Source organism: Penaeus monodon, chromosome 12 (assembly GCF_015228065.2).
Source record: "Penaeus monodon isolate SGIC_2016 chromosome 12, NSTDA_Pmon_1, whole genome shotgun sequence".
Classification (NCBI taxonomy): domain Eukaryota; kingdom Metazoa; phylum Arthropoda; class Malacostraca; order Decapoda; family Penaeidae; genus Penaeus; species Penaeus monodon.
In genome coordinates this window covers 14,324,901-14,352,400 of record NC_051397.1, presented here as the reverse complement: position 1 = coordinate 14,352,400, position 27,500 = coordinate 14,324,901, and the positions used below count along the sequence as shown (strand labels likewise).

The window sequence follows — 27,500 nt, the reverse complement described above, 5'->3', positions numbered from 1 at the left end:
AGAAAGAATGGAAGAAAGAAAGAAAGAATGAATGTATCCCATTCGATCACTAGGATATATTTCTGATCGAATTTTCGAAGCCTTTTCTCAAACACAGGATCCGAAAGAGATTCGGACGAAAGAGAGACAGCGTTGAACGATAGCCATTTTCGCACAAGTTTCTTTTTTTCTTTTCTTTTCTTTTCCCCCTCCCCCCTCTCCCCTCCTCCCTCCTCCCTCCTTTCCGCGGGGTTTCCGAATCTTTATAGGCCTGTCGGGGATCTTTGGCGAAGGGGGGGGGAAGGGCGGGGTGGGGGGGGGCAGTTGCCAAGACGTGTACTTTTGTAGGAAAAGATTTTTGTCTCTGCATCTCTTATTTTCCTCTCTTTATTTGTTTTTTCTTGTTTTCTTGTTTTTTTTTCTTTCTTTTTCTTTTTTTTTTAATCTTTAATGCATTTTAAAGACTTCATAGATATCTTTATTCAGTATCTTTTCTCTTTCTCTCCATCTTTTTGGCTCTAGTCTCCTCTTCCTGTTTTTCGTAACGTTCGGCCAAAACTTCTTGGAAAACTCATTTCGACATTTTTTCTCTTCTTTTTCCGATTCTTGTAAGCATTCAAGGAAGGAGGGGGGGAGGGGGGGGAGGAGGGAGAGTTAGAGAGACAACAGTCTAGTTCGTTTTTATTTTTTTTTTTCGTGTATTTCTGTGCCATTTTCGCCCTTATGTCATGGGTGCTGTAAGGCCTCTTCTCCTATGAGGATTACCTAGTGAAATGATCCCTATAAAATCGTCACAAAAAGTCGCTCAGTTGCTTTGCTCATCAGGCCTTCGCTCTTTAAGCTTAGGCCTCCTGCGTCAGATAAAAGATTAAGAAGGGGAAGAAAAGAAAGGAAAAGCGAAAAGGGAAAAGGGAGGGAAAAACACACCGCCGGTGGGCATTCCACGATGCGAAATTTCGATGCGATTTTTTTTCCCGCCGACCTCCATGTTGAGTACATCTTACCTTTTCTTCCTTCTCTTTCTCCCTTCCTTATCTCTCTTTCCCCATTCCTCTAAAATCCTTATTATCGACGATTCTGTAGCTTGGCTGATCTAGAATCCCTTATTTCGAGAAGGGCTCAGAGACATTAGAGGGAAGCGGGAAAATAATAGAGGTGAAAATGCACAACTGACAACCGAGCTTCTAGTTTATGGGACAGGACGCGGGCAGGAGAGCCAGGGCTGCCAACCGTAGGCCGAGGCTTCAACCGATGGACAATTTCAGTGCGGGAGGCTTTTCAACTTGGAACACGTAAGACCTGTATTCTTTCTCCCGGTTTCCCCTACGTACTTCGCTCTCCGTGTTGCTTCGAAAGCCGTTAATGTGTTTTTAATCAAGTGGGGGGAAAAACAAAACAAAATAAAGGAGTATTTGGCGTGCGAACCTTAACGACCCTCGCTAATTCGTTGGTAGCACTGTAACGAGGGGAAGGGGCGAGGGGGAAGGGGGGAGGGGGGAGGGACCGAAATTCGCAGGAAATCAGCAACGTCTTTGGCCGAAATAGGGGGGAAAATCGCAATTTATGGCATCGATTCCTAGATCAGGGTGAAGGAGAGAAGGCATTTGGATTTCTTCTCTTCTGTATTTTTTTTTTTTTTCTTCTATTCTATTTTTTTTTTTTTTTTTGCGGAATAACTTTGAGTATATTCGTATGAGCAATTCTGTTTTATGAATGTGGGTGCGTCTATATCAAACAAATACACGAGAGACCATCACTTTTTTCAAAACAAACAAACCTTAACATAGAAAAAAAAACACACGAACAAAATATAGAGAAACCACGACACACTTATTTTAAAGGTAACACACACACGCGCAGCTTCACTTAGGTACAGCCACCTGGGTTCTCGAATGTGCGCAGGTGGCATGGAAACCTGTCCTGTTCCATCATACAAGGGCCAACTCCTCCCTTCTAGTTCTCCTTCTTCTCCTCCTCCTCCTTCTCCTTGTCCTTCTGCTCCTCCTTATCTCTCACTCCTCGGCCTGCGTCTCTTCTTCTATTTCTTACAGCCTCGTATCATTCCCCAATTTCTTTAATATGCCTTGCGTCCTCTTTTCCTCCGCCTCTCTCACCTCCTTTCTCCCTCTTCCTTTGGCTTCCCCTCCCCTTCCCCTTCCTCTTCCCCCTCCCCTTCCCCTTCCCCTCCCCCTTCCCCTCCCCTTTCCCCTCCCCTTCCCCTCCACATCCCCCTCCCCCCCCTCCTTCTCCCCCTCCTGCGCCTAGCCCTGTTGAATGCAAAAACACGACTCTCCAAGGACATGATAGCGTCTTTTGCCTTTTGAGATCTTGGCACGTTCGCTGTCGTCCTTGCCTTTGCGTTTCTCCTCCTCCTCTTTCTTCTTTCTTTTTTCCTGTTTTTCTTCTTCTTTAAACTCTTTTCCTCTTTTTTTTCAAAATTTCGTTTCGTACATTTTCTCGTCCCATTCTCTCTCTCTCTCTTTCTCTTTCTCTTTCTCTTTCTCTTTCTCTTTCTCTTTCTCTTTCTCTTTCTCTTTCTCTTTCTCTTTCTCTTCTCTCTTTCTCTCTCTCTCTCTCTTCCTCCTCTCTCTCTCTCTCTCTCTCTTTGCATCTCTCTCTCTTCGTCTCTCACACAGTACATACAACGCAAACACTATTTGTATTGCCCTTTAATAATATACATTTTTATGAAAATTTATTTTCACATAAATTCGTTAACACTGTACCGCATATGTTTATGCTGTTATAAACAACTGCGATATCATATATCTGCACTGGCACTGTCTATTGTTTTAGTGCGCTATATATGGATTTTATCTTGAAATATATATATATATAATTTTTAGTAACATAACATACGTTATTGAAATGAAAAAGAAGTTTTAAAAAGCATATATTTTTCATAAAGGGTGAAAGACACAGTTGCAAAAAAAAAAAAAAAAATCAAATGAATGAATGATAACTGTCGTGGAAGACACAGTCTCCTCGTCACAGGAAACTCTTTTTGTCACTTTTGCCCGTAACTGCGAGGCAAAATTTAACTATCTATTTCAAAGTCGCCGGCTAGTCTATTCGCAAGCTCTGGGTACGCTAAAACAAGGGCATTTGACTTTTTGAATTGCCCGGGAAGAGTTCATGATGTTTAAATATATGATGGTCATTAAGTGAATCATGTATATATTTTATTTATAAAGAGATATATATATATAAATATTGTCTGTGAATAGACAACTATTTTTGAACATGTCATACACAGTTTTGTCTTCTAATGTTGTAACTTTTAAAGAGAGAGAGAGAAATAAAGAGAGAGATGTAAAGAGAGAGACAAAGAGTGAAGTGAACTCAATCAAATGAGATAAAGTAAGAGGAGAGAGAGAGCAAATGAAACAGGGCGCGTGCGTACCGTAGAGTTTATCGGTATATCGGTGGCAAGACCTGCATGTCCCAAGGAAGTGTTGCTGTAGAGAGAGCAGAAGAGGGTGCGTTAGGACGCCGCGTTGGGTGGTGGTAGTCACGAAGGCCGCATAGTCACAGGGGAAGGCGCGACGCCGCAGTCACCAGGCCGCAAGCGAACCGCAAGGGATACCGCAAGATGGAAAAAAAGAGAAGGGCGGGCTGTAATTTCGAGAAGGAGAGAGAGAGAGAGAGAGAGATAGAGCGCGCGAGAGAGAGCGAGCGAGCGAAAGAGAGCGCGAGCTGTCACTCACAGCCAGAGGGCCTCCCCCCCCCCCAGCCTCCGGCTTTGACTACTCTCACACATACACAGGTATATCAGTATCACCTCTAATCTCAGCCCGGGAGATTCATCAACGTTCCTTTGTGCATAGGCCAGTGTAGACACCCCAGAAAGAGACAGAGGCAGAGAGAGAGACAGAGAGAACTAGCAGCTAGTAAGACACTTCTAGTCCGTGACGCCGTTAACCTTATAACGCGATCGCTAGTGACTGTAGGACCTTCCGCCATATATAAAATACACGTTCCCTGTTCTAACAAAATGGCTAGTTTAGAAAGCCGCTGATAAACTAATAATAATAATCATAGCAAAACACGCTCGATGTTGCCGACCCGAACACTCAAGTCATAAACAATATCAAAATAAAGTGTTGTTGTGGAGAGCCACAGGTTTTAGTGAGAAATAGTGCTGTGCGAAAACTATGTAAACACTCCATATGTAAGCAAAACTTCGCGGTGTGACTAGTGTGTGTTAAGTACACTTATATAGGTGAGTGTAGGCCCAGAGATCACTCCATCTGGTCGACCTTTGCTGACAGGATTAGCTGAGCCAAGTTGTCACCTTCCTCACAGACAGACGCACGCACGCACTGCCGCGTTGTTGTTGTTTTGTTGTTGATTCCTCGTGTAGACTGTGATCCTGTAGAGAGACAGACAGAGAGAGAGAGAGCTTCCGACGAAGGCTACACGGAGCGAAAAAAAAAAAAAATCGTGAACGCTTTTTAAACTAAATCCTAAATATCAAAGCGACCCCCGTGTGTTGCTCCGCCTTCACCATCCACTCGACCTCGACATCCGCCTCTGCCGTAGCGACGCCTCAAGGCCTCGACAGTGGCCTCGGGAACAGAACACCTTCAGGACCTCAGCCTCCAACCCAGGGCCGAAATAGGGGCCTCCTCAGGGCATCCCTCTTGGTGTGCCGTCAGAGGCTTTAGTGATTCAGGTCATTTCTCTTGATAATTCATGATGACTTATAGGTTTATTGATTTCATTTTATATATTTATTTCCCATTTTATTTCATTTACTTTTTTGTGCTTGCTAATCAATCAGTCAATCACAAGATTGTTGTAATCGACTCATTTCATCCTTTTCTTACCTTTACTTTAGTTTTGAGATCAAGCTCTTGACAAGGGTCACATTGTACAGTGCATTTAACAGTGCTTACCATGTAGTTAGTGCTTTTCATTTTATTTTGGATCTCCCCTTCTTTCTTCAAAGTTCAGCAGTCATATTATGTCATTTATCTTATTATCACTCATGCTTCTCCCATAATATGAGAAAGAAAATGGTCCATTTCCAATTTACATATTTTCAGGTACACGTTTTAGGTCAGTCCAGCAGGTCAAATGAGAACAAAATGTGTAGAGGGCCAAATAGGCCTATACAGTATTTGTTTGGCCCAATTTTTTTGCCAGCTGTCAAGGTAAATACAGTGCTAACCCCACTCGTGCTCTTTCTTTTGTTGTTCTTATGATAATTACCTCAATTAGAACACAGGAACTTTTTTTCTAGACGTATTGTAGGTTATTTCAATACCTTAGATTATTCAAAAAGGAGTATTATTTAGTATGAGAGAGAGAGAAAAATAAATGCGATACTCCCTCCCCTACAACATGCGCGTGGCAGGTAGGTGACGCTGACGTCTTCATATAAAAGAGATAATAATAATAATTAAAAAGGAAAAGTCCGGAATATCGTTTTATGTCTTACCGTTCCGTGTAAACTACACGCGCGTAAGTAAGACAAAAGAGAGGATAAAGAAAAGAAAAGAAACACCAAATATATAAAGCAATAACGAAATACAAGCAGGTAGGTGAATCTCTCAATTTTCCATCACGCAAAATGTAGTATTTTTTATTATCATAGCGGCTTTATGTCAATAACCTCAAAACTTGTTGCTTTCCTCACCCCTTTTCAAATTCAATCAAATTATTATTACTATGATATCATCCGGTTATCACCCGCATCTCCTTGTACTGTTGGTCAGTCATCGATTTTTCCTTTCATTACAATGCATACATATATATAATGATAATTATACATTTGTAATTCACATTTTATATCTTTTGTGTAATGTCACTGCGCTGCCCACTAGGAGCCGCGTGATAAGTTATTAATTAAAAGAGATATTGTATGGTGATGCTAAATGATTGTAAATGTACCAAGTGATAATGGTATTGTTCATTGTAAACGCCATCCTGCGTTGTGCGTGGTTTCGCGAGCGCGTTGGCGGTAAGGATGAGCGATTCTCTTTTGAAATCAAAGCTTGATAATAAAGAGATTCTTAAAAAAAAAGAATACCGTTACAAAAAAAAAAAAGATTAGAAGAGCCCTGTCGGAGCGAACGCAAGTCTGTACATGATCGAGCTGGTCTTTTGTCTAAATACATATATATACATGTTGTTGTGTGTCTTTCCCTCTGGTTCCCACTGTGTTTTATAGCGGTGATGTTTGGCTTCTCTGCAAATGAGGATTTCTTTTGTGCTTTCTGTATCATCGTGTGTATTAATTAGAAAAGGAATTGTATTTCAAATAATATGTCATGTATGTTTATTTTATATATATTTTTTAACCATATGTGTATATATATACAGTTTAAATATGTGCCTGTCTTTGCTTTAACCCTGACTGAATTTTCCTTTACAGTTTTGATGACCTATATAAAACAAACGTTCAACTTGTGCACAAATTATCATTACATCTGCATGTTGTGTTCACTATATATCTGCCTATCATGAAGTCTGTTTTCTGTAAACATTATCGTCATTGTTATATTTACCTTCACTCTGTATAGATTAGCAGGTTTGATTTTAAAGGATGCTAGCTGTTACTTTATTTCTGTTAATTTATTTCTGCATTATAGTAATATTATCACGATTATGGGTCCATATTTTAGATAGTGTTATTAATCTTCCTTCCTGATTTCCTAAAACTTGCACAACACGATCTTTGCAACAAGAATCGAGGCGAAGCCGTCGCCACCGTAATACAGGGTCCTCCCCCTAATCGCGATCGGAACACACCTACTCCCCTCACCCCCCACCCCCACCCCTTGCTCACGAGGGTCTGGCCAAGCCTTCCTTGAACCTGCCTTGCTTGGGTCGACGCTCCTCTGCCGAGCCTTCGCACACTGTCGACCTCCGGAGTGTCGAGGGTGAGGTTGAACCACACGGCCTCGCCTCGGAGCGCAGTCGACATGTGTGACTTGGTGGAGTCGACGGTAACATTGATAAAGACAAATAGGTGATAGTAAGGTAGTAGGAGTTTTAGGGCTCACACGCTCATTTGGTTCGGTTTGGTAGTTATAGAAGTTTAACCTTCATTGTATGGAAAACAGATTCATTAACAACTAGGGGGAGGTGACCTTTTCCTGACGAGGAAAGAAACCAGAACGTCGAGTCCGTCCGAAGGGACGCCGACGCTGACCTTATCTGCCCCCGCGTGGCCACCGATTCCGCGACACACGCTAGCGACCAAACCCCTCTCATCCAAAAGGGGTTGGCACTCCTGCTCTGCCTGTTCTTTCTCTTACCTACTAGCTCACCCTGACCTTGCACGACTCGCTTTTCCCGACCTTGGATTTTTTTTGCGCTGGTGGGAGGGGGAGGGCGTGGGTGCAGGGAAGGGATGCTTCGGCCTCTCTGGCGAGCATTTCCTTGGCATCTAAGATCATCTCGGGGTCACGGAGTGGAAAAAAGGGTCAGTCAGGTTGGGTCTTACTGGGGTATTGGGGAGCGCAGTTGCGAGCTTGTATTTTTAACCGTTGATTCGCTTTTGTTTTTCTGGTCCTTTCTTATCCTTTTACCTGTTTATGAGTGTTGTTAGTGTTATTATTACTGTTGTGATTTATTTATTTTTATTTTTCTAGATCTATAACTGAACCACAACCAACTATGCAGTAACTTTTACATTTCTAAGAGTATTGTTATTTTCATATCGATCTTTATACCTCTATCCTCTTTATGTCCATCATTTTGTGTTCTCTTTTAATATAAACCTTTCTATCATTTCACTCATCAAAGAAGCAATAATCTCTCACGTAGTAGACTTATATTAGCAGATATATGTTAGCTTTAGCATCATAGTTAGCAAGACGAACGTACGTATTTCAGAAAAGACTTGATATCATTACTATTATCATCATTATTTCTCTCGTAGCCTTTCGTTGGAAGTTATTAAAATGGACACGACTGTTCCGTTGACACTTTCTGTTGGCCTTTCCTTATCCCCGTTCAGTCATTTCCTTCCTCTCCTTCCCTCAAGAAGAGAAGTACACTTGCGGAAGTGGTGGCTACGTCGAGGTTTTGCGGCAAAGAAGTGGTGTTGTGGTTTAGTGCTGTTTTCTCTTTTTCTTCTTTTTTTATGAAAGATAGGAAAGTTCGTGTTTCTTTTGTGGTGGTGGGATAAGGGAGGGGGAGGGGGGAGGGGGTGTACTTTTTGTAGGATCTTTCTCTTTGTTTCTCTCTCTCTCTCTCTCTCTCTCTCTCTCTCTCTCTCTCTCTCTCTCTCTCTCTCTCTCTCTCTCTCTCTCTCTCTCACTCTCTCTCTCTCATTTTATCCCCTCTCCCTCCCTATCACTCAATTTCTTTCCAAATCACAAGATATAGAGTTTGTAATTCCACATCAGCTGGTGAGACGCAGGAAGTTACTTTCAATAAAAAAGTTTGGGTGGGGAAGATGCAACATACACACAACAACATCCTGCATTTATGAATTCGTAAACAACAACAAAAAAAGGAAAAATTGTGATGTTATTTTGTCTGCACATCAGCGATTGGACGAACATGTTACCGTAATTGAATTGAAGCGGTGAATCCACATCTATTTTTTTTTCTTTTTTTTTTTACTTTTCGTATTGTTATGACGAGGTTGGAGGAAAGGAAAAATATAGTTTGGAAACATACACATACTTTTATCACTGTGTATCTAGAGGGTTATTGTAGGAAATATTTAGGTGGTACACTTTTTTAGGATAAGCTGTGTGTTCTTGTTTTTGTTTTTCTCGAGAGTGCCAAATGTTGTATTTAATACAGTGTATCGATTGCAAGGCTTATGCGTAATTACCTCCAACCTACCGCGTTATTTCTTTTTAACAATCTTCTACCTAATTCCTCTTGCTATAAACTCTTTATCTTCCTTTTTTCTTATACTTCTTTTTCCTTCTTTCTTTTCTTTATCATCACTGTTCCAGATACTTCCATTTCAGTCTTCCTCTCTCTCTATCTCTCATTATCTTTCTTTTCCACTATTACTATTTGATTATTTCAACTTTTTTCTCTTAACTTCCACATCTCCAGTATTTTTTTTATTTATTCGTCCTTACTTTTTTATATTCATCCATTCTCGACCTCTTTGTTTACACCGGCCGTGTCGTTCGTGGATTCACCCGGATTCACCCGAGGCTCCTGAACCCCCGTGCGGTCCTCTCTCGCGGCGTGGCCCCTGGTTTAAGGACGAGACCCTTTGACCGGCCACAACTATGACGTAGTAAGTGCACTGCTACTGCTACGACGACCACTGCTACTACTACGACTACTACTACGTCTCTCTCACGCTTTCGTCGCGAGTAAGAAGAGAGTGTGCGAGTCTTACTCTCTCTTTTTCTTGACTCGCTTTCGTACCTCGAGTTGCGTGCACCAGTTTGTGTGATTTTGCAGCAGAAACGTTATTGTTATTGTGATTGTTAATTATTATTATTATTATTATTATTATTATTATTATTATTATTATTATTATTAATTTTTATTCTTGATAGAAGCGAACTTCCGTGTTTTCTCAGAGGAAATGAAGCAGAAAGATGCAACTTGTTTATATATTTTTTTTTCCATTTTTTTTTTAGAAAGGTTTACAAAATGATCCTTTTTTGTCTGTTTCCATCTCTTGTTATTGTTATCGTTACCGTTATTTTCACGCAGCTCTGTCACACATTCTGGGAATATTTACTGTTATTACCTGCTTTCAACTGTTACCCCGTACTCTTGTTGTTTTTTTTTTTTCTTTTTTTTTTTACTTTACGGAAACGTGTTACCCAATTCCTGATGTGCAATCGCGACGTATGTTACGAGTTAATATATATCGGAAAAATCGAAATTCAGACGATAGCGAAGTACATATGAAAGCGAAAAACAAAAACAAAAAACGTTTAAATATCGTTGCTTTCGTTCAGCGAAAAAAGGTATGTAAATTTAGTTCACTGTTACCATGATGACACAGCGTTTAATTTATAGACCTACGCAAAACAAACCGCATAGAAATTATGTACGCTTGGGTTTTAGGGGAAAAAATGTGTTTTTGTTGGTCTGTGTAAAAGGGAAGGGGAACAGATAGGGAGGATAAAGGGAGGAAGAGGAAAAAAGGGGGGGGGGGAGAAGGTAAGGGAAAGGGTATAGGAGGGGGGGGGGGGTTAGGATCTTCTCTGGCTGAGGCTGAAATTCGTATATATGTATATATTTTTTCGCTCTCGAGGAAAATGCCATCGTAAGTTTGTGTCGGGGAATCCCCTTGGTAAGCGGCGTCGGAAAACGACCACAAAGAAACAAAATTCACCAGCTGATATGGTAAAAGGGAGGGGGGTTAGGTAGAGCAGGGAGAGGGGTAGGTAGGGCAGGGAGGGGGAGTAGATAGGCCAGGGGAGGGGGGGGGGGCAGATAGGGAGGATGGGGTAATATGGTATGGATGGAGGGGGGGGGTGTAGGGGAAACCCGTCTCATTTCTAGGGGACTTCTGGCTTTTTTTTCCCCCTAGCATGCTGAAAAGAAAGTTTTTCTCTTTATTTTTTTGTATTCCTTTGGAGGGTAAATGTATAAATATATGAATGTAATCACCATCACATATACTGCAAATCGGATTTTTTTTCCCGAGAATTCATTTTCCAACTAACAAGACAGGAAGAAAATATATGTAGTGTAATATATTTTCTTGTTTATTTTGGAGTGAAATTTTATACCCAAAGTACAAGGGTAAGAGGGGGAGGGGGGAGGGGGAGGTAGCAAGGGGGGGAGGGTGATTTCTAAGCCTAACCCTCAGGATTTTGTTTGACGCCTTCTGATAATGAGGGGAAAAAAAGTGCAAAAGTTTCGCCTTTGTATTAACCACAAATGAGAACCGGATCTTTTTTATCATCATTATTATCATCATTTTGTCAAACTATTCTACGTGTAAAGTTGATACGAAAACATTTTTTTTTTTCTCCGTCCATTTTTTGCATTTATTATGATCTCAAATTCCCTCGTAAAGAAAAAAAAAAAGGAAAGCAGATTCACAACAAAGGTGAAAAAAAAAACCTACATGGGCCTAAATTTGGTATTTTACGCTGAGGCTTTTCATAAGGGCACGAGACAGGAAACTCCCAGAAGGCTTAGAAGTTAGGCCTCTTGTTATACGTTCATATATATTGGGATCAAGACAGAATGTATAAAAGAATGATAATGAAAATTGAAGCTTTTGACGGACATGGTAAACATTGTTCATAATTTGAAGAAGGAAATTGTATAACAAATAAAACTAAATGCAAATGTACATGAACGTAAGTTTGAATAAAAAATAAATACGAACAAACAGGTGTATACACAAACAAATTTATTTGAGCGATAGTATTTTCAATCTCTTGTTTTTTTTCCTGCAAACGATTTTTGTAAGCTCGTACCCCCAGTTTTGTTTGCGCTCGTATATGACTCCCAAACATTTGACATTGTTCACATGGAAGGGTCCAAAATACCACGGATAGAAATAGAAGGAGAGAGAGAAAGAGAAAGAGAGAGAGATTAGAAAAAGGGATAAAGCAACTCACATGTTCCGTAGTTTTCGTGAATTCATGTTATTTTGTTAAATATTGTGGTATTGCGTTATTTTCTCTTTATCGCTGATCTGTATCGACTTTTCATGAACATTACCTGTGACAATAAGTCAGACACGATTTAAAGGAAAAAACGGCAATAAGTAGAATAAGAATGAAATGAAAAGGAAAGTAAAATGTTTACTTTTATATCAAATGGGTTAGCATCTCGACAGATATTCTAGGCAGCGGTTACGTATTGATATATTAGTATTTGCGTAAATGTTTTCAGTGGTTAATACAGTAGCTCCTCTGATGTTGTGGAGATGTCCACCAAGAAAACATCAATTTACGGAAACAGGGAAACGGAATTTACTGGTTGTAACCTAAGACTTGCTTCTCCTCCTCCTCCTCCTCCTTCTCTTCTTATTATTATTATTATTATTATTATTACTATTATTATTTAATTTCGTGTCACTTCTCTGTTTTTTTCTAATTTAACTTCAATTTCTCTATAGTTTTTTATTTGCCTGTTGGTTATTGTAAGATTTTTACAATTTTCTTCGCATTTTATCCTTTAATCATGTATTTTGATAATTCCATGGAAACTTTAACAGATCTCTTAGTCTTCATTCAACAAACACTTTTTTTCCGTTATAAACTTCATTCCGGATTCACTTTATTTGCAACACCCTTTAAAATTAAATATATTTTTTCACGTTATTAAGCAATTCTGAAGTTCTCCAATATTCCGTCTGTTACCGTAATCTTTATTCAATGGAATCCTCTTACTTTTTTCATTTTTTATTATTATTTTTATGTTGTATCGTCTGTTTTGTCATGTGTGTGTGTAAGTGTTGATAAAAGCGACATGTGTGTATTTTTTGTATTTTTTTTTGTTCTCTGTAGTGTTTTACTTTTGGAAAATGTCTCGGGATAAATATTTTGTCAGTGTGAAAATGCTGTTCAGATTCTACGACTTTTTTTTTTTTTACGAAACGACAGTTGTTCAGTAAACTAACGATATAAGCATCTTTCAGATTATAAACACAAGAAAAGAAAATGTATAAACAGAGAACAATAACAAACAAGAACAAAGGGAGAAAAGTTGATGCGTAAACTTACAACACAGCACAAATAACAGGTAACTTTACTTTTTTTTTTTTTTTCACATTTACTCATATCAAAGAAACCGATTAAAGGGGATACTCGACTAAAGAGGATTCCAGAAGCCCCCGCTACGGGCCGCCCGCGAATCGCAAGTCCTCGGGGAGGGTGAAAAAGAAGAGGACAAAAGATGGGGTAAAAAAATGAATATATATTTATAGAATATATATATATATGAGGTGGCGGAGGCGGCCCATAAGTCGGCCGTCTTTGCCTCCGTGTGTGTGACTCCCGCAAGCGCGTTTTCTTTCGTTCCGTTTTCTCTTATTTTGTTTGGAATATTTTAAAGGGTGACTGTAAGAGACATGTATTTGTATGCGTCGTAAGTCACGTAGATCGCAGTGATGTGGGTTGGTTTATGTGTTAGGTATGTGGGTTGGGGTCTGTCGAGACTTTTTTTTTATACTTTTATATATATATGTATATGAATGGACTGAGTTTTTACTCCTTTTTTGCTTAAGAAAAGATGATGTTTTTATATGTAATTATTTATTTGCATCTTTATTAACTTCTGTTTTGGTGTCTGAATATTGTCACAGTCACGAAAATAATGCTATTCATCGACCATATCTTCGATTTCCTTCTGTTGTGTTTTCAGACTTTTAATACATTGTGAAATGTATAATGTAAGGGAGTTGTATTTGCTTTAAGAGTAAAAATATACAAGTCTTTTGAAAAGTGAAAATTGTGTTTTGATTCTTGATTAAATCGGATGTATTTTGAAATGTAAATCCTCTTATGGTTCCATACGTAAGGAAATTAAATAACTCGAATCAACAAAAATAAATACTCAGTGGAAATATGATAAAATGAAAAGAGTTCAGCATTGTATTAGTTAGACAGAAATTTAGTGAAAGCAATTGACCTGTTGCATCCAACATATGAATCTATTACCATAATTTTTTAAGTGAATCCGCAGATTAGCTTTAGGAGACATAAACACCACACTTTAGGTTTATGTTATTTATTTTCTTAACTTTAGGATAGAAACCAAGACATACAAAGATGTAGTCTTTCCTTTAGTTTTTTTTTTTTTACTTCTTACGTTTATTTCCCTCTCTCCTATATATCCAAATGTGGTGCACTGTAGTGTGAAGACTCAGGTTTTGTGATGGTGTGATGATAATGATCGCTGATGATTTGAATGATGATTATGACGCTCGCTACCAGACACTGCGGATTCGCTCACCCCCGCTGGGTTAATCGCGATGAGTTATGATGTGCGGCACTTTCTGTGGTGAGAGGCAGCCCCTTTCACCTGCCTCGTGTGGTTTACTTCGGCTGAGGAAGCGCTGAGTGCAAGACGGGTGACTGGTGGGAAGGTGCCACTGGCGTGTGCTTTGGCGTCGACTCACACCTCTTATATATTTATTTATATATTTTTTCATACGTATTTTTTTTCATCCTACCACTTATATTCTAGTTGATTCTCTTTTTCATATTTGTATGATGCTAGAGACAGAACACGTTCCGATGAGAGTGAGGATTATATAGGTCTAGCTTTATTATTCTCGTGTTTTTGTTTGTTCGTTACTGATGTTTGTTTACTAGGAATAGATGTATCGTCTGCATTAGTGACTTGATATGTTTTCAACCCTTTTTTATTTTTTCCTTGTCCTCTTCATTTTCTCCGTCTCTTTACCTGCGTAGGTGGATAACGACTTTGTGGAAATGGACCAAATGTTGGATTGGTCACAGGTGAATTGGTCAGTAAGAAAGGTCAGGGAATTCTCTGTAGATTTGCACTCATAGACTGATGGAAAGACGTTTGTTTCTCGAACATTTTTTTGGAAAAAGCGATCAAGTTTTTGGACTTTCCTACTGAATTGTGATTCTCTTTTTTCTTCGACCAGCACAGCGGAACACAAAGATGCTTGATCACGAATCGTTCATTTGTTCAGTGAATTGGAACTCGTCATCGTCACCTTTAACATCTATTGTTTTCGTGCAGTTTTTTTTCCGGGACTTTATTCTTATGCATCTGCGCGTGAAAATAAGGCCCCGCCTTTTTTGTGAGAGAATGAGTCCACGTCTGTCTGTTTCCAACTGTTACCACAATTAGCTCGCAAATCCGTCCCTTTTCTCTCTCTCACTCTTCTCTACCTCCTTTATCTTATCCCGTCCCCTTCCCTCCTTCCCAATCCCCCATTCTCCCTCCCTCCTTTACCAACCCCCCTTCTTCCTCTTCCCCCTTCTTTCTCCCTTCTCTCTGTCTCTTCCTTCTCTCCTGTTTTTATCCCAGACGGATTTGCAACCCGCCCCCCGCACGGGCCTATCCGCGGTGTCGACTGAAAGCACCAGGCACTTTCCCTCAGAAAGTTGGCTTGCTACGGTATACTACAGCGAGATCTCTCTCTGTGACAACACGGGGTCCCGATGCAGGAGTCAGCCTCCTACTACACTGGGGTGGTTTTTGTTATTCCTGTTTTGTTCTCGCTTCTCCTCTTCCTGATATTTCATCTTCGTTTCTTTTTTTTTTTCTTTTCTTATCCTTCATTATTTTATATTTTATCCTGTTTATCCTACCTACCTATTCCCCTCCTCCTTCTCCCCCTTCCCCCTTCCCCTTTCCCCTGCCCATAGTCCTATTCCCCCCCCCCGTTCTTCTCTCTTGCCTTATTTCCTCATCCGTTTCTGTTTTTGACGTTTCGTTGTTCTTCCTTTCTTCCTAGGGAATTGACCTTGTGGAAACACGAGGCAACCGGCAAGCCACGAGGACTCATTCCCAATACCTTTGTTCGGGATTTCGAGCCTTACAGCCTATCGAAAAAGTATATTGCGATTTCCGTTTTGTTTTTCCTCTCCTTTTTATATCGTTATTATCAACATCTACTCGTACGTATCGTTATTACTATCACAAAAAAAAAAAAAAACGTGCCATGGCCCCACTGACCGCCCCTGTTACCGTAATCACAGAAGGGCGAATCTCATATCTTAGCAACCCTTCCACTCTCCTCCCTCTCCCCCCTCTCCCACCTCCCTGCACCTGTCTCCACCTGTCTTCTCTCTCTCCCCACCTTCGCTCTTCCCTTTCTTTGGAGATTCGCCCTCTTCCTCTCCCCCGCTGGGTTCGCGCGTTCTAACCTGAGCGAGAGAAAACGACAGCAGCTGCACAACAACAGTAGTACCAACAACAGTGTATGAGAGAGAGAGAGAGAAAGAGAGAGAGAGAGAAAAGCCAGGACGGTGTCCATCGGGCACTTTCCCTCAGAAAGTCGGCCCGGGGCTCACAGACAGGGATAGCCTTATCTTCTCCTCATTCCCGAGTCTCATCCTTACGAGAACATCTTGTCCTCTCTGCTTTTCACCCCCTATCCCCCCCTTCCCCTCTTTTCCTCCCTTTTCGCCTCGTTTCTTTCTCCCTCGGTCCTCGTCCCTCTCAGTCGCCTTTCCTCTGTCCCTTTAATGTTAGATTTTTTTTTTTTTTACGGAAAGAGAACGGTTCGTGGGTGTGTTTTCCATGGCAGGTTTTCGCTTGGTGTTCCGGAATATTTCGTTTTATTTTAGAAAGCTTGAAGTATAAGAAAAACAGCACAGATGAGAGAGAGAGAAAGAGAGATTTAGAGAGGTTATTTAGTAGAGACGCTAGAAACGAATTATATATATGTATATTTACGTCAATCTTCAAATACAACTTTCAACAGAAATACGACAAAAAACGCCATAAACAAGTATTGACAAAATAATAATAATAATAATTGATCAGCAGATGCCACCAATCTTGCCATCCGTCACCGTAATGATTATTCACGAACGAATCTCACCACACGTCTTCCTTCTCTCCTTCCGCCTCCTCCTCTCCTTACCCCTTCCTCCCCGCCCATCCCCTCCTCCAGCCTCGCCCCTACTCCCTACCTGCCCTCCCTCCCCATGCCTTCCCTCCTCCCCACGTCTCCCCTCTACCCTTGCTCTCCTTCCTTCCTTCCCTCCTCCCCACCCTTCCTTCCCCCTCCCCCCACCCTTCCTTCCCCCTCCTCCCCACCCTTCCTTCCCCCTCTCCCCCCCCCCCTTCCTCCCCCTCCTCCCCACCCTTCCTTCCCCCTCCCCCCACCCTTCCTCCCCCCTCCTCCCCCACCCTTCCTCCCCTCCTCTCCCCTCTCCCAGCCATCCTTCCCTCCTTCCTTCCCCTCTTTCTCTCTCTCCTTTCCCTCGAGATTCGTTCCCCGCCCCCGCCTGGGCTTCCGCGAGAGGTGGTGTCTGCGACCAGCGAGAGAAAGGCCAGCTATGAAATAAGAACTACAGACATAACGGGGAAACAATATATATATATATCTGTTATTTTTTTCATATATATATATTTTTTACTTTTTTACCTTCTCATCCTTCATCTCCTTTTTTTTTCCCCTTCTTGTTCTTCTCCTTCTGCTCTTCGTAACCTTTGTATTTCTTATATATTTTTTCCTAACCTTACCTCAGTCCCTGATCCCCCCCCCCCCTTCCCTTATACCTTATCTCCTGCTACTATCTTCACCCTTCCTATCTCTTTAGGGAAACATAGCTTTAGTATCATATACTATTTTTTTTCTATTTACGGAAACGGAACCAAGTTTCGGATGGGCATAAGCTGATCGTTTTTCCTTTGTGATTAAGAGAAAAAAAAAAAAGCTTGATCAGTTTCGTTATTTCAATTATTAAATATGGATAATAGATAGGATGTGTATTTTTATTCAGATTTTCGTTTGCAAATAGCATTTTAAGTGTGATAATATTCATATTGCGGACGTAGCCTATGTTTTATTTATTTTCTTGAACTTCTGCGGTAAAGAGAGTATCGTGTTCATTTCCGAATCTCGCCGCGACCGAAGGCAGAGTAGAGCGAAGCCGTTTCTCACAGAAAAGGAATGAAAGAGGATTTGCATTGACAAGACTTCAACATCACGCACTTCTTTCCAATCTCATCCAAGTATTCACGGCAATTAAGGTTTGCGTCGCTCATCGGAATCAAAACACAAATAAACGAGACAAGAAAGAAAAAAAAAAAAATAGAAAGAGGAACAACAACCTGGATGTCGATTTTCGTAACCATGGCAACGACCCTGCAATGACGTCACCAGCAACGGCCTTGTTGACTTAATGTTTATTTGCTCTGCATTATCAAGCTGCGTCGGCTATCTATATTTATCTGGTGCGTCCTTTGCAGCATCCAAAAGCCGTGTGAATATTAATGAAAGGTGGGAGTTGAGGCCAACGAGAAAGGGGCCATAGATAGATATAGGGAAGAGGAGATAGGGAGAATGAAAGGGGAGATAGGGGGAATGAGAATATTCTGATGAACAATTCAGTTTAAACTTCCTATTTTAACTTATCTCTATTTGCAGTTTTTTTCCCCAAGAAAATCCACACAAATTACAGGAAACACATACGACCCTCCAAAAAATACAAATTTTAAAAATACATTTACTCCAAAAAAAAAAAGAGATCTCGAGCATATTTATACTAAAAAAAAGAGAACATATTCATCGAAATTCCTTTTTTTTTCCAAATGTCAAAACAATTCGCTCAATCGCGCCCACACACGCCCGCGATTTAAAGCTGCGCAGGCTGGTGAATGAAGCTCGAGGGGAAAAGGGGAGGATGGCACTTCAGCTGAGGGGAAGGGAGGGGGGATAGGGACAGGGGGGAGGGGAAAGGGAGAGGGGGAAAGGGAGGGGAGAGGGGAAAGGGAGAGAGAAAAGGGGAGGGGGAGAGGGAAAAGGGACAGGAGAAGGGAAGAAGGAAAGGGAGAAGGGAGAGGGGAGGTATTGCCAGGGTATGAGAGTTTCTAATTCAAAGGTTTTATTTTGATTTTGTAATTCGAAATCTTTTTTTCTCTCTAAATATTTTCAGGGTCTATCCAGTATACATAGCTTTCGAGTTTCTTTTCATTTATAAATCTCTGTAACAACAAACATTTTGAAGTATTGTTTTTCACATTTTATTGAGGACTGTAATGCAATCAATATGCAGATATAATGATGCAATTTTCTACTTTCTACATTTCATTTACACGTAAACCTAATCTAGTCATTAAACTTAATTGCGCAATGTATATATATATAACCACTATTTACTATTTTCGTTTTTTCTTCATGAAGCCAAACGAACCGCTATAACCCTACCCTCATATCACAAATTCACTCAAAAAAAAAAAAAAAAACATCCACTCCATCTATTCAATACATCCATCTAAAAAAAAAAAAAAGAAACAAAAAAAAAAAATTCAAAATATTAAAAAAAGACCAAAAGACAAAAAAAAAAGTAAAAAAAAAGGTAAAAAAAAAGACCATTTGAAAGTATCGATCCAAAGACTAGCGTTTGCTCCTTGTTCGTACCCTTTCTCGCCCGCAGATGGAGGATGACGGCCTGCACGGCAACGATGACACCCGGTGCTTCATCCTGTCCACGTTAGCAGGTCAGAGGTCATCCAGAACGGCATGCGTGTTGTGTCATCAGTCGCTGCTGGTGTTCGACCGCTACCCGCTGTTGGATGGCACCTTCTTCCTCACGCCCATCCAGCACGCCAAATCGGCCGTACCCGTGAGTTCGAAGGACTTTGCTTGCCTCGTTTATTCATGTGCTATGTGTATATGTGTATATATATATATATATATATATATATATATATATATATATATATATATATATATATATATATATGTAAATATATATGTATGTATATGTATGTATATATGTATGTATGTATGTGTGTATGTATGTATGTATGTACATCAATACATACATACGTGTGTGTGTGTGTGTGTGTGTGTGTGTGTGTGTGTGTGTGTGTGTGTGTGTGTGTGTGTGTGTGTGTGTGTGTGTGTGTGTGTGTGTGTGTGTGTGTTGTGTCTGTGTCTGTGTCTCTTTAGATAAAAAGAAATAGGTGATAAGTGTGTAGACGAAGTCATATGGATGTTTGTAGCTCACTGTGTCTATCTTTTGTGTATACGTTCATATCTCTCTCTCTATATATCTATGTATTTGTGCGTATACGTATATTTATGCGCACATACGTATTTTTCTGCGAATACACTTGCCTCTACGTGCCTCTAAGAATGACCATGGCTGAGACGCAGGAAGAGTGAACTAGATTTAACCGCAAAAATGATAATGGCATCGTTAAGTATATCACAGCTTCTGTTGAGCGTCGTCTTTATCGGAGCAAAAATGGCCTGTTCTTAGTGATAAGGACAGATGTTCGTATCCGTTTCTGGTCACGAAGGGGATGTGGTCATCGGGGCTTCTATTGTTTGTGTTTGTTTTGCTTGCTTGGTTGCCCGTGTTTTTTTTGTTTTTTTTTTTCAGTCTTCCTCTTCATCACTGTCTAATTCTTTTTCTTCATTATCATCATCATTTCGTTCATCTTCATCATAATCTAATTCTTCTTCTTCATGATCATCATCATGTCCTTCATCTTCATCATCATCATCTCCTCCTTCTTCTTCTTCTTCTTCTTCTTCTTCTTCTTCTTCTTCTTCTTCTTCTTCTTCTTCTTCTTCTTCTTCTTCTTCTTCTTCTTCTTCTTCTTCTTCCTCTTCTTCTTCCTCTTCCTCTTCCTCTTTTTTTTTCTTCCTTTTCTTCATCTTCTTTTCCCTTGAGAGGGAGAGGGAGAAACAGTCAAGGAGAAACGTAAAATAATGATAGTTAGTGATGGTGAGCATGATGAAAATGATAAGAGGAAAAGAAAAGAAAAGAATGATAATAACAATAAAAGAGAAAAGATGATAAAAGGTGGGAAGAGAGAGAGAGAGAAGAGAGAGAGAGAGAGAGAGAGAGAGAGAAGAGAGAGAGAGAGAAGAGAGAGAGAGAAGAGAGAGAGAGAGAAGAGAGAGAGAGAGAAGAGAGAGAGAAAGAGAGAAGAGAGAGAAGAGAGAGGAGAGATAGAGAGAGAGAGAGGAGAGAAGAGAGAGAGAGAGAGAGAGAGAAGAGAGAGAGAGAAGAGAGAAGAGAGAGAGAGAGAGAGAGAGAGAGAAGAGAGAGATAGAGAGAGAGAAGAGAGAGAGAGAGAGAGAAGAGAGAGAGAGAGAGAGAGAGAGAGAGAGAGAGAGAGAGAGAGAGAGAGAGAGAGAGAGAGGGGGGGGGAAAAGAGGAGGAGGTAATTTTTAGAACCGGAAGGTCTCTCATATATGCTGTGTGTCGGCCGGTCGTTTGCATGAGTGAACCTTCAGGAGGGGAGAAACGAGAGAGGACAGGGGGAAGGGGGAAACGGGAGAACAGGAGAACAGGATGAGAGATGAAGGAAGAGAGGGAGAAGGGAAAACGAGAGAGGACGAAAAGAGTGAAGGAAAAGGGTGAGAGGAAGAGGGGAAAAGGGTGAAAGATGACAAGAGAGAGGGAAAAGGGAAAATGCAAGAGGACGAGGGGGAGAGGAGAAAGAAAGAGAGAAAGGAGAGGAAAGGGAAGAAGCGGTGAGCAAAAGGGGAGAGAGAGAGAGGGAGAAGAGGAAATAGGAAGGAATGAGTGAGATGTGAGAGGGAAGAGAGGTGAAAAGGGGGTCGAGAGATGGTGTAAAAGGTGAAATAGGAGAGAGAGGATTGGAAAAGGGAAGAGAGCTAATATGAGTGAAATTTAGGAGGAGGCAAAGAGGAAGAAAATGAAAGAGAAATAGGAAATAGGAGAAGGGTTAATAACTGAGAATAACAGAAAGAAAAAAGGTTGGAATAGGGAAACAGATTAAGAAAAAGAGAGAATGGAAGATGAAGATACAAAGAATGGGGGAGAGAAGTCCACACGTTGATAGTAAGATAGAGGAAGAGGAAAGAGAGAAAGAGATAATAAGAACAGGAAGAATAAAAGGGAAGAAGTGCGTAGGAGATAATAAAACAGAGGAAGAAGAAAGAGGAGGAGATAAGGCACAAGAAGAAAGAGAAACTAAAGATGTGGAAATAGAGACAGGAAATTAACTTAATAGAGAGAGATAGAAAGAGAGAGAGAGAGAGACAGAGAGAGACGATTGAGAAAGCAGCTGAATGCATCCAATTAATGATAAGAAGGATAGGCAAGATAAAATAGATAAGTAAATATACACATAAAGATAATGACAAAAAGTGAAACCACTGGCAACCAACAAAACAAAGGTAACAATAAAAAAAAAAACTAAAATAAAATAAAAAAGTTGATTTAGAAGCGACCATCATTAAGCATCTAGCACACAGTCTGGCGCCCATCATTCATTTTTAATTACATAATGGTCGCGCCCCTCCCTTCCCCTCCTACCCCTACCTCTGCCCCCAACCCCCCCCCTCCTCCTCCTCTTCCTCCTCCTCCTCATCCTCATCCTCATCCTCATCCTCATCCTCATCCTCATCCTCATCCTCCTCATCCTCCTCCTCCTCACCTCCTCCTCCTCCATCCTCCTCCTCCTCCTCTCCTCCTCCTCCTCCTCCTCCTCCTCTTCCTCCTCCCCTCCTCCTCCTCCTCATCCTCCTCCTCCTCCTCCTCCTCCTCCTCCTCCTCCTCCTCCTCTTCCTCCTCCTCCTCCTCCTCCTCCTCCTCCTCTCCTCCTCCTCCTCCTCCTCCTGCTCTCCTCCTCCTCCTCCTCCTCCTCCTCCTCCTCCTCCTCCTCTTCCTCCTCCTCCCCTCCTCTCCTCCTCCTCCTCCTCCTCCTCCTCCTCCTCCTCACCTCTCTCCCTCCCCCCTCCCCCAACCTCCCCCTTCCCCTTCTCCCCCTCTCCTCCTCCTCCTCCCCTCCCCCTCCTCCTCTTCCCTCCCCCTCCTCCTCTTCCCCTCCCCCTCCCCTTCCCCTAACCCCCTCGCCCTCCCCTTCCCCCCTTCCCCTCCCCTTCCCTCTCGCCCTCCCCTCCCCTCTCCCCCTTCCCCCTCCCCCCCCCTCCTTGAAGTCATCTTTCGTCCGTTAACCTCTGACCTTTCGAGGGCAGCCCGGCGACCCCCCCTCTTTGTTTTCTTTCATTTTTAGCTTCCTTGCTTCTTGTTTATTTGAGTTAATTTGTTGTTTGCATTTGGCGTTGCTTCGCCAGTGTCGTTAGGTTGATTGTTTGTGTATAGATCTGTCTATCTATTTATCTATCTATCTTATCTGTCTGTCTCTGTTTGTCTTTCTATCTTTCTATCTTTCTTTCAATCTATTTATCTATATATCTATGTATCCGTCCTGTCTGTATGTCTGTTTGTCTCTATCTGTCTTAGTGTCTATTTGTCTGTAGTTCTGTTTAGAGAGAGAGAGAGAGGGAGAGGGAGAGAGAGAGAGAGAGAGAGAGAGAGAGAGAGAGAGAGAGAGAGAGAGAGAGAGAGAGAGAGAGAGAGAGAGAGAGAGAGAGATTATTATATTTTATTATCACTTACAGTCTTTTGATGTCTGTTCCTGATAACCACCCTATTTTGTCGATATCATGACACGACTAAAACTTTCAGTACACTGCTAACATACTACTTACAAATAATCACCTACACCCTTTTCACTCACTCCCCCCCCCCCCCCAGTTCTTCCAGACTCACCCACCTAACTCCACACAATTCCATTTTTCTTAACTTCACCTCATAAGTTACTTTTGTAACCTCAATCACCCAACCTCACCTCACTTCATTTTCTCATAATACAGTCAACCTTCCCACGAACCTCACTCATTAACGTCACCTTTTTTTCCCTACGTATCTTCACTTCACCTCATGCAACTTTGTCTCACTTCACCTCACTTCACCTCATCCAACCCACACTCCTGCTGTCTCACTCACTTCGAACACTTCACCTCACACAACCCACTTCCCCTCCCCCTACCTCATTTCCCCTCTCCCTCCCCCCCCACTTCCTCTCCCTCCCCACTTCCCTTCCCCCTCCCCACTTCCCCTCTCCCTCTCCCTCTCCCCTCCCCCTCCCCACTTCCTCTCTCCCACCCCCCACACACCTCCCTCCCACCCCCTCTCCCGCCGGCCTTCTTAACCGCCTCCCCCCTTCGTCCCCCCAGGTCCGGGTGGAGGGGCGCCAGCAGTACCTGGCGGCGGTGTGCATGGGCTGCCTCGAGGGATGGTCCGTCGCCCTCCACTGCGCCTTCTGCAACGCCAGATGGAACGGCTCGGCGCTCATCCTCGGCACCATGTACTCCTTCGACATCTTCGCCGCAATGCCCTGCTGTGAGAATAGGTTAAAGGTAAGCTCACTCTGGGGTTGTATGTGGGGGGTGGGGGTTGTGTAGGGGGTGGGGGGTTGTGTAGAGGGTGGGGGGTTGTGTAGGGGGTGGGGGGTGGGTTGCGGGTTATGTGAGGATTGTGGATTGTGGGTGCGGGGTTGTGGATAGGGTTAAGGTCTTGGTTGTGGATGTAACTATAGTTCAGGTTATAGTTTTGGTTACAGTTGTGGTTGTAACTGGGATTGTGGTTATGAATGCGGTTGTAGTTGTTTAGTCTCTCTTGTGAAAGTCTTGTATCTTCGGTTTGTATGTTGTGATCAGCGACGAAGCAGTAAAATAGACTAAATGATGCATTGTTAGCGCAAAATAATAAAACATAATAAAACGATAATATGCTTGAAGTAAAAACAATGCAAGGGAATTACTGTAGAGAATAAAAAACTGTAATTTGTTAAGATTAGGCAAATATATGGTATATAATTTAAAAGTTACGGTTAAAAATAATACCCACAAACTTTAAAAGTCGTATTACTAGTTGCAAAAATTGTATAATGCAGAAGTTGCAAGATATTTCTTCATTCTGTCAACCCGCTTATAATCTCCTGTAATTTCTTATTTTTTGTTTTTTTATTGTTCGTTTGGTTACTGTTTCTCTGTATATAAGCTCATTCCTATTTTTATTTATTATATTTTGCTTACTTGTTGTTTGGTTACTGTTTTTTTTTCTTTGTTTTCTTCTCCCTCTCTTTACTTTCTTGTTGATTCGTGTTTCCCCGTCGCTCGCTGGGGAGAAAGTACAGGGAAATGGATTAGATCTTATCCTGCGCAGGATTCTCCTCTCTTTCGCCTCCCCTCTCTCCCCGTGAAACCTCCTCCTCCACTTTCTCCTCACTCTCTTCTTCTTCCTCCTCCTCCTCCTCCTCCTCCTCCGCCTCCTCCGCCTCCTCCGCCTCCTCCTCCTCCTCCGCCGCCTCCTCCTCCCTCCTCCCCTCCCTCCTCCTCCTCCTCCTCCTCCTCCTTGCTCCTCCTCCTCCTCCCCCTCCTCCTTCCATCCTTCCTCCTCCCTCCGCCCCTCTTCCCCTTTCCTCTTTGTACCCTCTCGCTCCTCCCCTCTCCTCTCCAGGATTTTAAAGAAAGTCGAACGAAATCCCCAAGGAAATTTAGGTACTTTCGGATTAAGCACAATGCAGGTTCACTGTCCTCCTCCTGATTTTTAAGAGGACCGGGGACTCACACTATAACATTGTAGCTGAGACACTAACGCCCCGCACGGAATTCAGGAAAAAAAAAACAACACACGAAATTCAGAAGACTAAACAAAACACAGCCCCTCCCCCCCCTAAAAAAAAGGGGGAGGAAGGGAAGGAAAGAGGGGAAGACAATAAAAAAAAGACAACAACAATAAGAACGAAAAAAAAACAGGGAAATAGGTAATAGACAAGGCTCAATTAAGAACAGAATTTACGTAGCGACCTCACGAGGACAACAAAGCGTGTTCTTCTTCTTTGAAATCAGCCGGTGAAATCTCTTAGGTTGAGGGGGGGAGGGGGGAGAGATAAAACAGTTACATACACGCAAAAACACTTTTTGAACCGAGGAGGAGAAAATTAAGATAAAGTCCCGCAAGTAAATAAGGATAAAAAAGATAGACAAATAAAAAAAGGAATTACTGTTCTTCCGCTTCCTTGTTTTTGAGGCGAATTAAAGTTAATGAATTTCCAAGATTAGGCTGAGAGTAAACACTCCAGGGAGACGGAAAGCGAGAAGGAAGAGAGGGAGAAGAGAGGTGGGAGGGGAGGAAGGAGGGGAGGAAGGAGGGCGAGTGAGTGCGTGAGTGAGTGAGTGAGTGAGTGAGTGAGTGGTGAGTGAGTGAGTGAGTGAGTGCGTGAGTGCGTGAGTGCGTGAGTGAGTGAGTGAGTGAGTGTGTGTGTGTGTGTGTGTGTGTGTGTGTGTGTGTGTGTGTGGGGTGTGTGTGTGTGTATGCGCGTGTGCGTTTGAGTGAACTAATTTATAGTATTTATTTATTTGTTTGTTTGTTGGTTGGTTTGTTTATTTATATTTTATTTATTTATCTATCTATCTATCTATCTATGAGGGATGGAGGGAGGAGGGGAAGAGAGAAGAAAGTGTGAGAAGGAGGGAACGAAGTAAACAAATAAAAAGCAGAGGAAGGAGGGAAGAGGAAGGAGATACGAAGGAAAGAAGGAACGGAGAGAGAATGGCGGAAGGGGGAAGGGGGTGGATGGAGAGAGGAAGGAGAGTTGAGGGAAAAGGGAGGAGGAGGAGGAGGAGGAGGAGGAGGAGGAAGGAGGAGGGGGAGGAGGAGAGGAGGGAGGAGGAGGAGGAGGAGGAGGAGGAGGAGGAGGAGGAGGGAAAAGACGGTAAGACTACGGGTCTAATTCTCTCAAGATTAAAACCTGGTTCCAGGAAAAAAGAAAAAAAATGCTGTGATATTGTTGTGACTCACTTCATTCCCTCCTGCTCCCTCCCTTCCCCTCTTCTTCCCTCCTTCTTTACCTCTCTCTCTCTCTCTCTCCGTCTCTTCTCTCTCTCTCTTTTCTCTCTCTCTCTCCCCTCCTCTCTTCCTCCTCTCCCTCTCCCTCTCCCTCCCTCTCCCTCTCCCTCTCCCCTCTCCCTCTCCCTCTCCCTCCCCCTCTCCCTCTCCCTCTCCCCTCTCCCTCATTCCCTCCCTCCCTCCCCCCCTTCTTTCCTCCCTCCTTCCTACCTTCCCCCCCCCCTTCTCTCTCTCTTCTTCATATCATCCTCCCTTCTCTCCCTCTTTCCACCAGTCTCCACTCCTCTCTTTCTTTCTCTCTATCTCTATCCCCCCCCCCACACAGGCAGATATAATAACGAGGCAGCTATTTATTTGAACGTTTCCCATTCCTTCCTTTGCTAATGTGATCAAAATCATCATTTAATTTGCAGTGAAAGGACTTATCAAGCAGAGCCCTCGAGAGAAAATGAATCCATGTAAAGACACGCATTCAAGAGTATGAGGGGGAGGAGGGGAAGGAGGAGGGAGAGATGGAGGAAGGGGAGAGGGAAGGGAAGGGGGAGAGAGAGGGCGAGGAGAGAGAGAGGGAGGAGAGGGAGAGGGACGAAGGTAAAAGGGGTAGGGAGGAGAGACGAGGTGAGGAAGGGGAAGGGGAGAGGAAGAGGGGAGAGGAGAGAGGGGAGAGGGAAGCTCAGGAGGGGAGGGAAGGGGAGAAGAGAGACACAACGCCATCCTATACTAATACCATACACCCTTTTTTTTAGGGGGGTGAGGGAGGAGGCTAGTTTCATGTTTCAATTAGATTCCCCAAAGAGAGAGAAAAAGAAAGAAAGCTGATTTTTAAAATGTCGAGTTAACCAAAGCCAGAAATGGATGATTTGAAAGGGAAAGGAGAGGAGGAGAGAAAGGAGGGGGAGAGAGAGAAGGCGATAGGGAAAGATGGAGGCGAGAGGAGAATAAGGAGAAAGAGAAAATGGGAACTGGGGAGTGTACGAATGAGAAACTGGGAAGCCAAAAGAAAGGGAATTTACAGAGAAAAGGAAGAAGAAGAGTAGGAGAAGAAATGAAAATGAGAGAAACAACGATAAGGACAGGGACGGGGGAGGGGGGATGGGGGGGTAAAGCCGATGAGCCTAGGGGAGTTGGGGGGATGGGGGAAGAATGGGATGGGGTGTGGGGGGATGGGGAATGAGTGGGATGGGGGGTGGGGGGATGGGGGATGAGTGGGATGGGGGGTGGGGGATGGGGGATGGGGTATTGAGGCTTTCAGCATAATTCACTCATTTACAA

At 42.4% G+C, this 27,500-nt stretch overlaps 1 protein-coding gene across 1 annotated transcript in view; it reads left to right on the top strand.

Moving 5' to 3' along the window:
• Window positions 1–27,500, top strand: part of LOC119579322 (headcase protein-like) — a 110,970-nt gene that overhangs the window by 62,826 nt on the left and 20,644 nt on the right. The window contains 2 exon segments of the mRNA XM_037927085.1: window positions 18,981–19,169; window positions 23,552–23,734. Of these exon segments, the coding sequence (XP_037783013.1) occupies window positions 18,981–19,169; window positions 23,552–23,734 (372 nt within the window).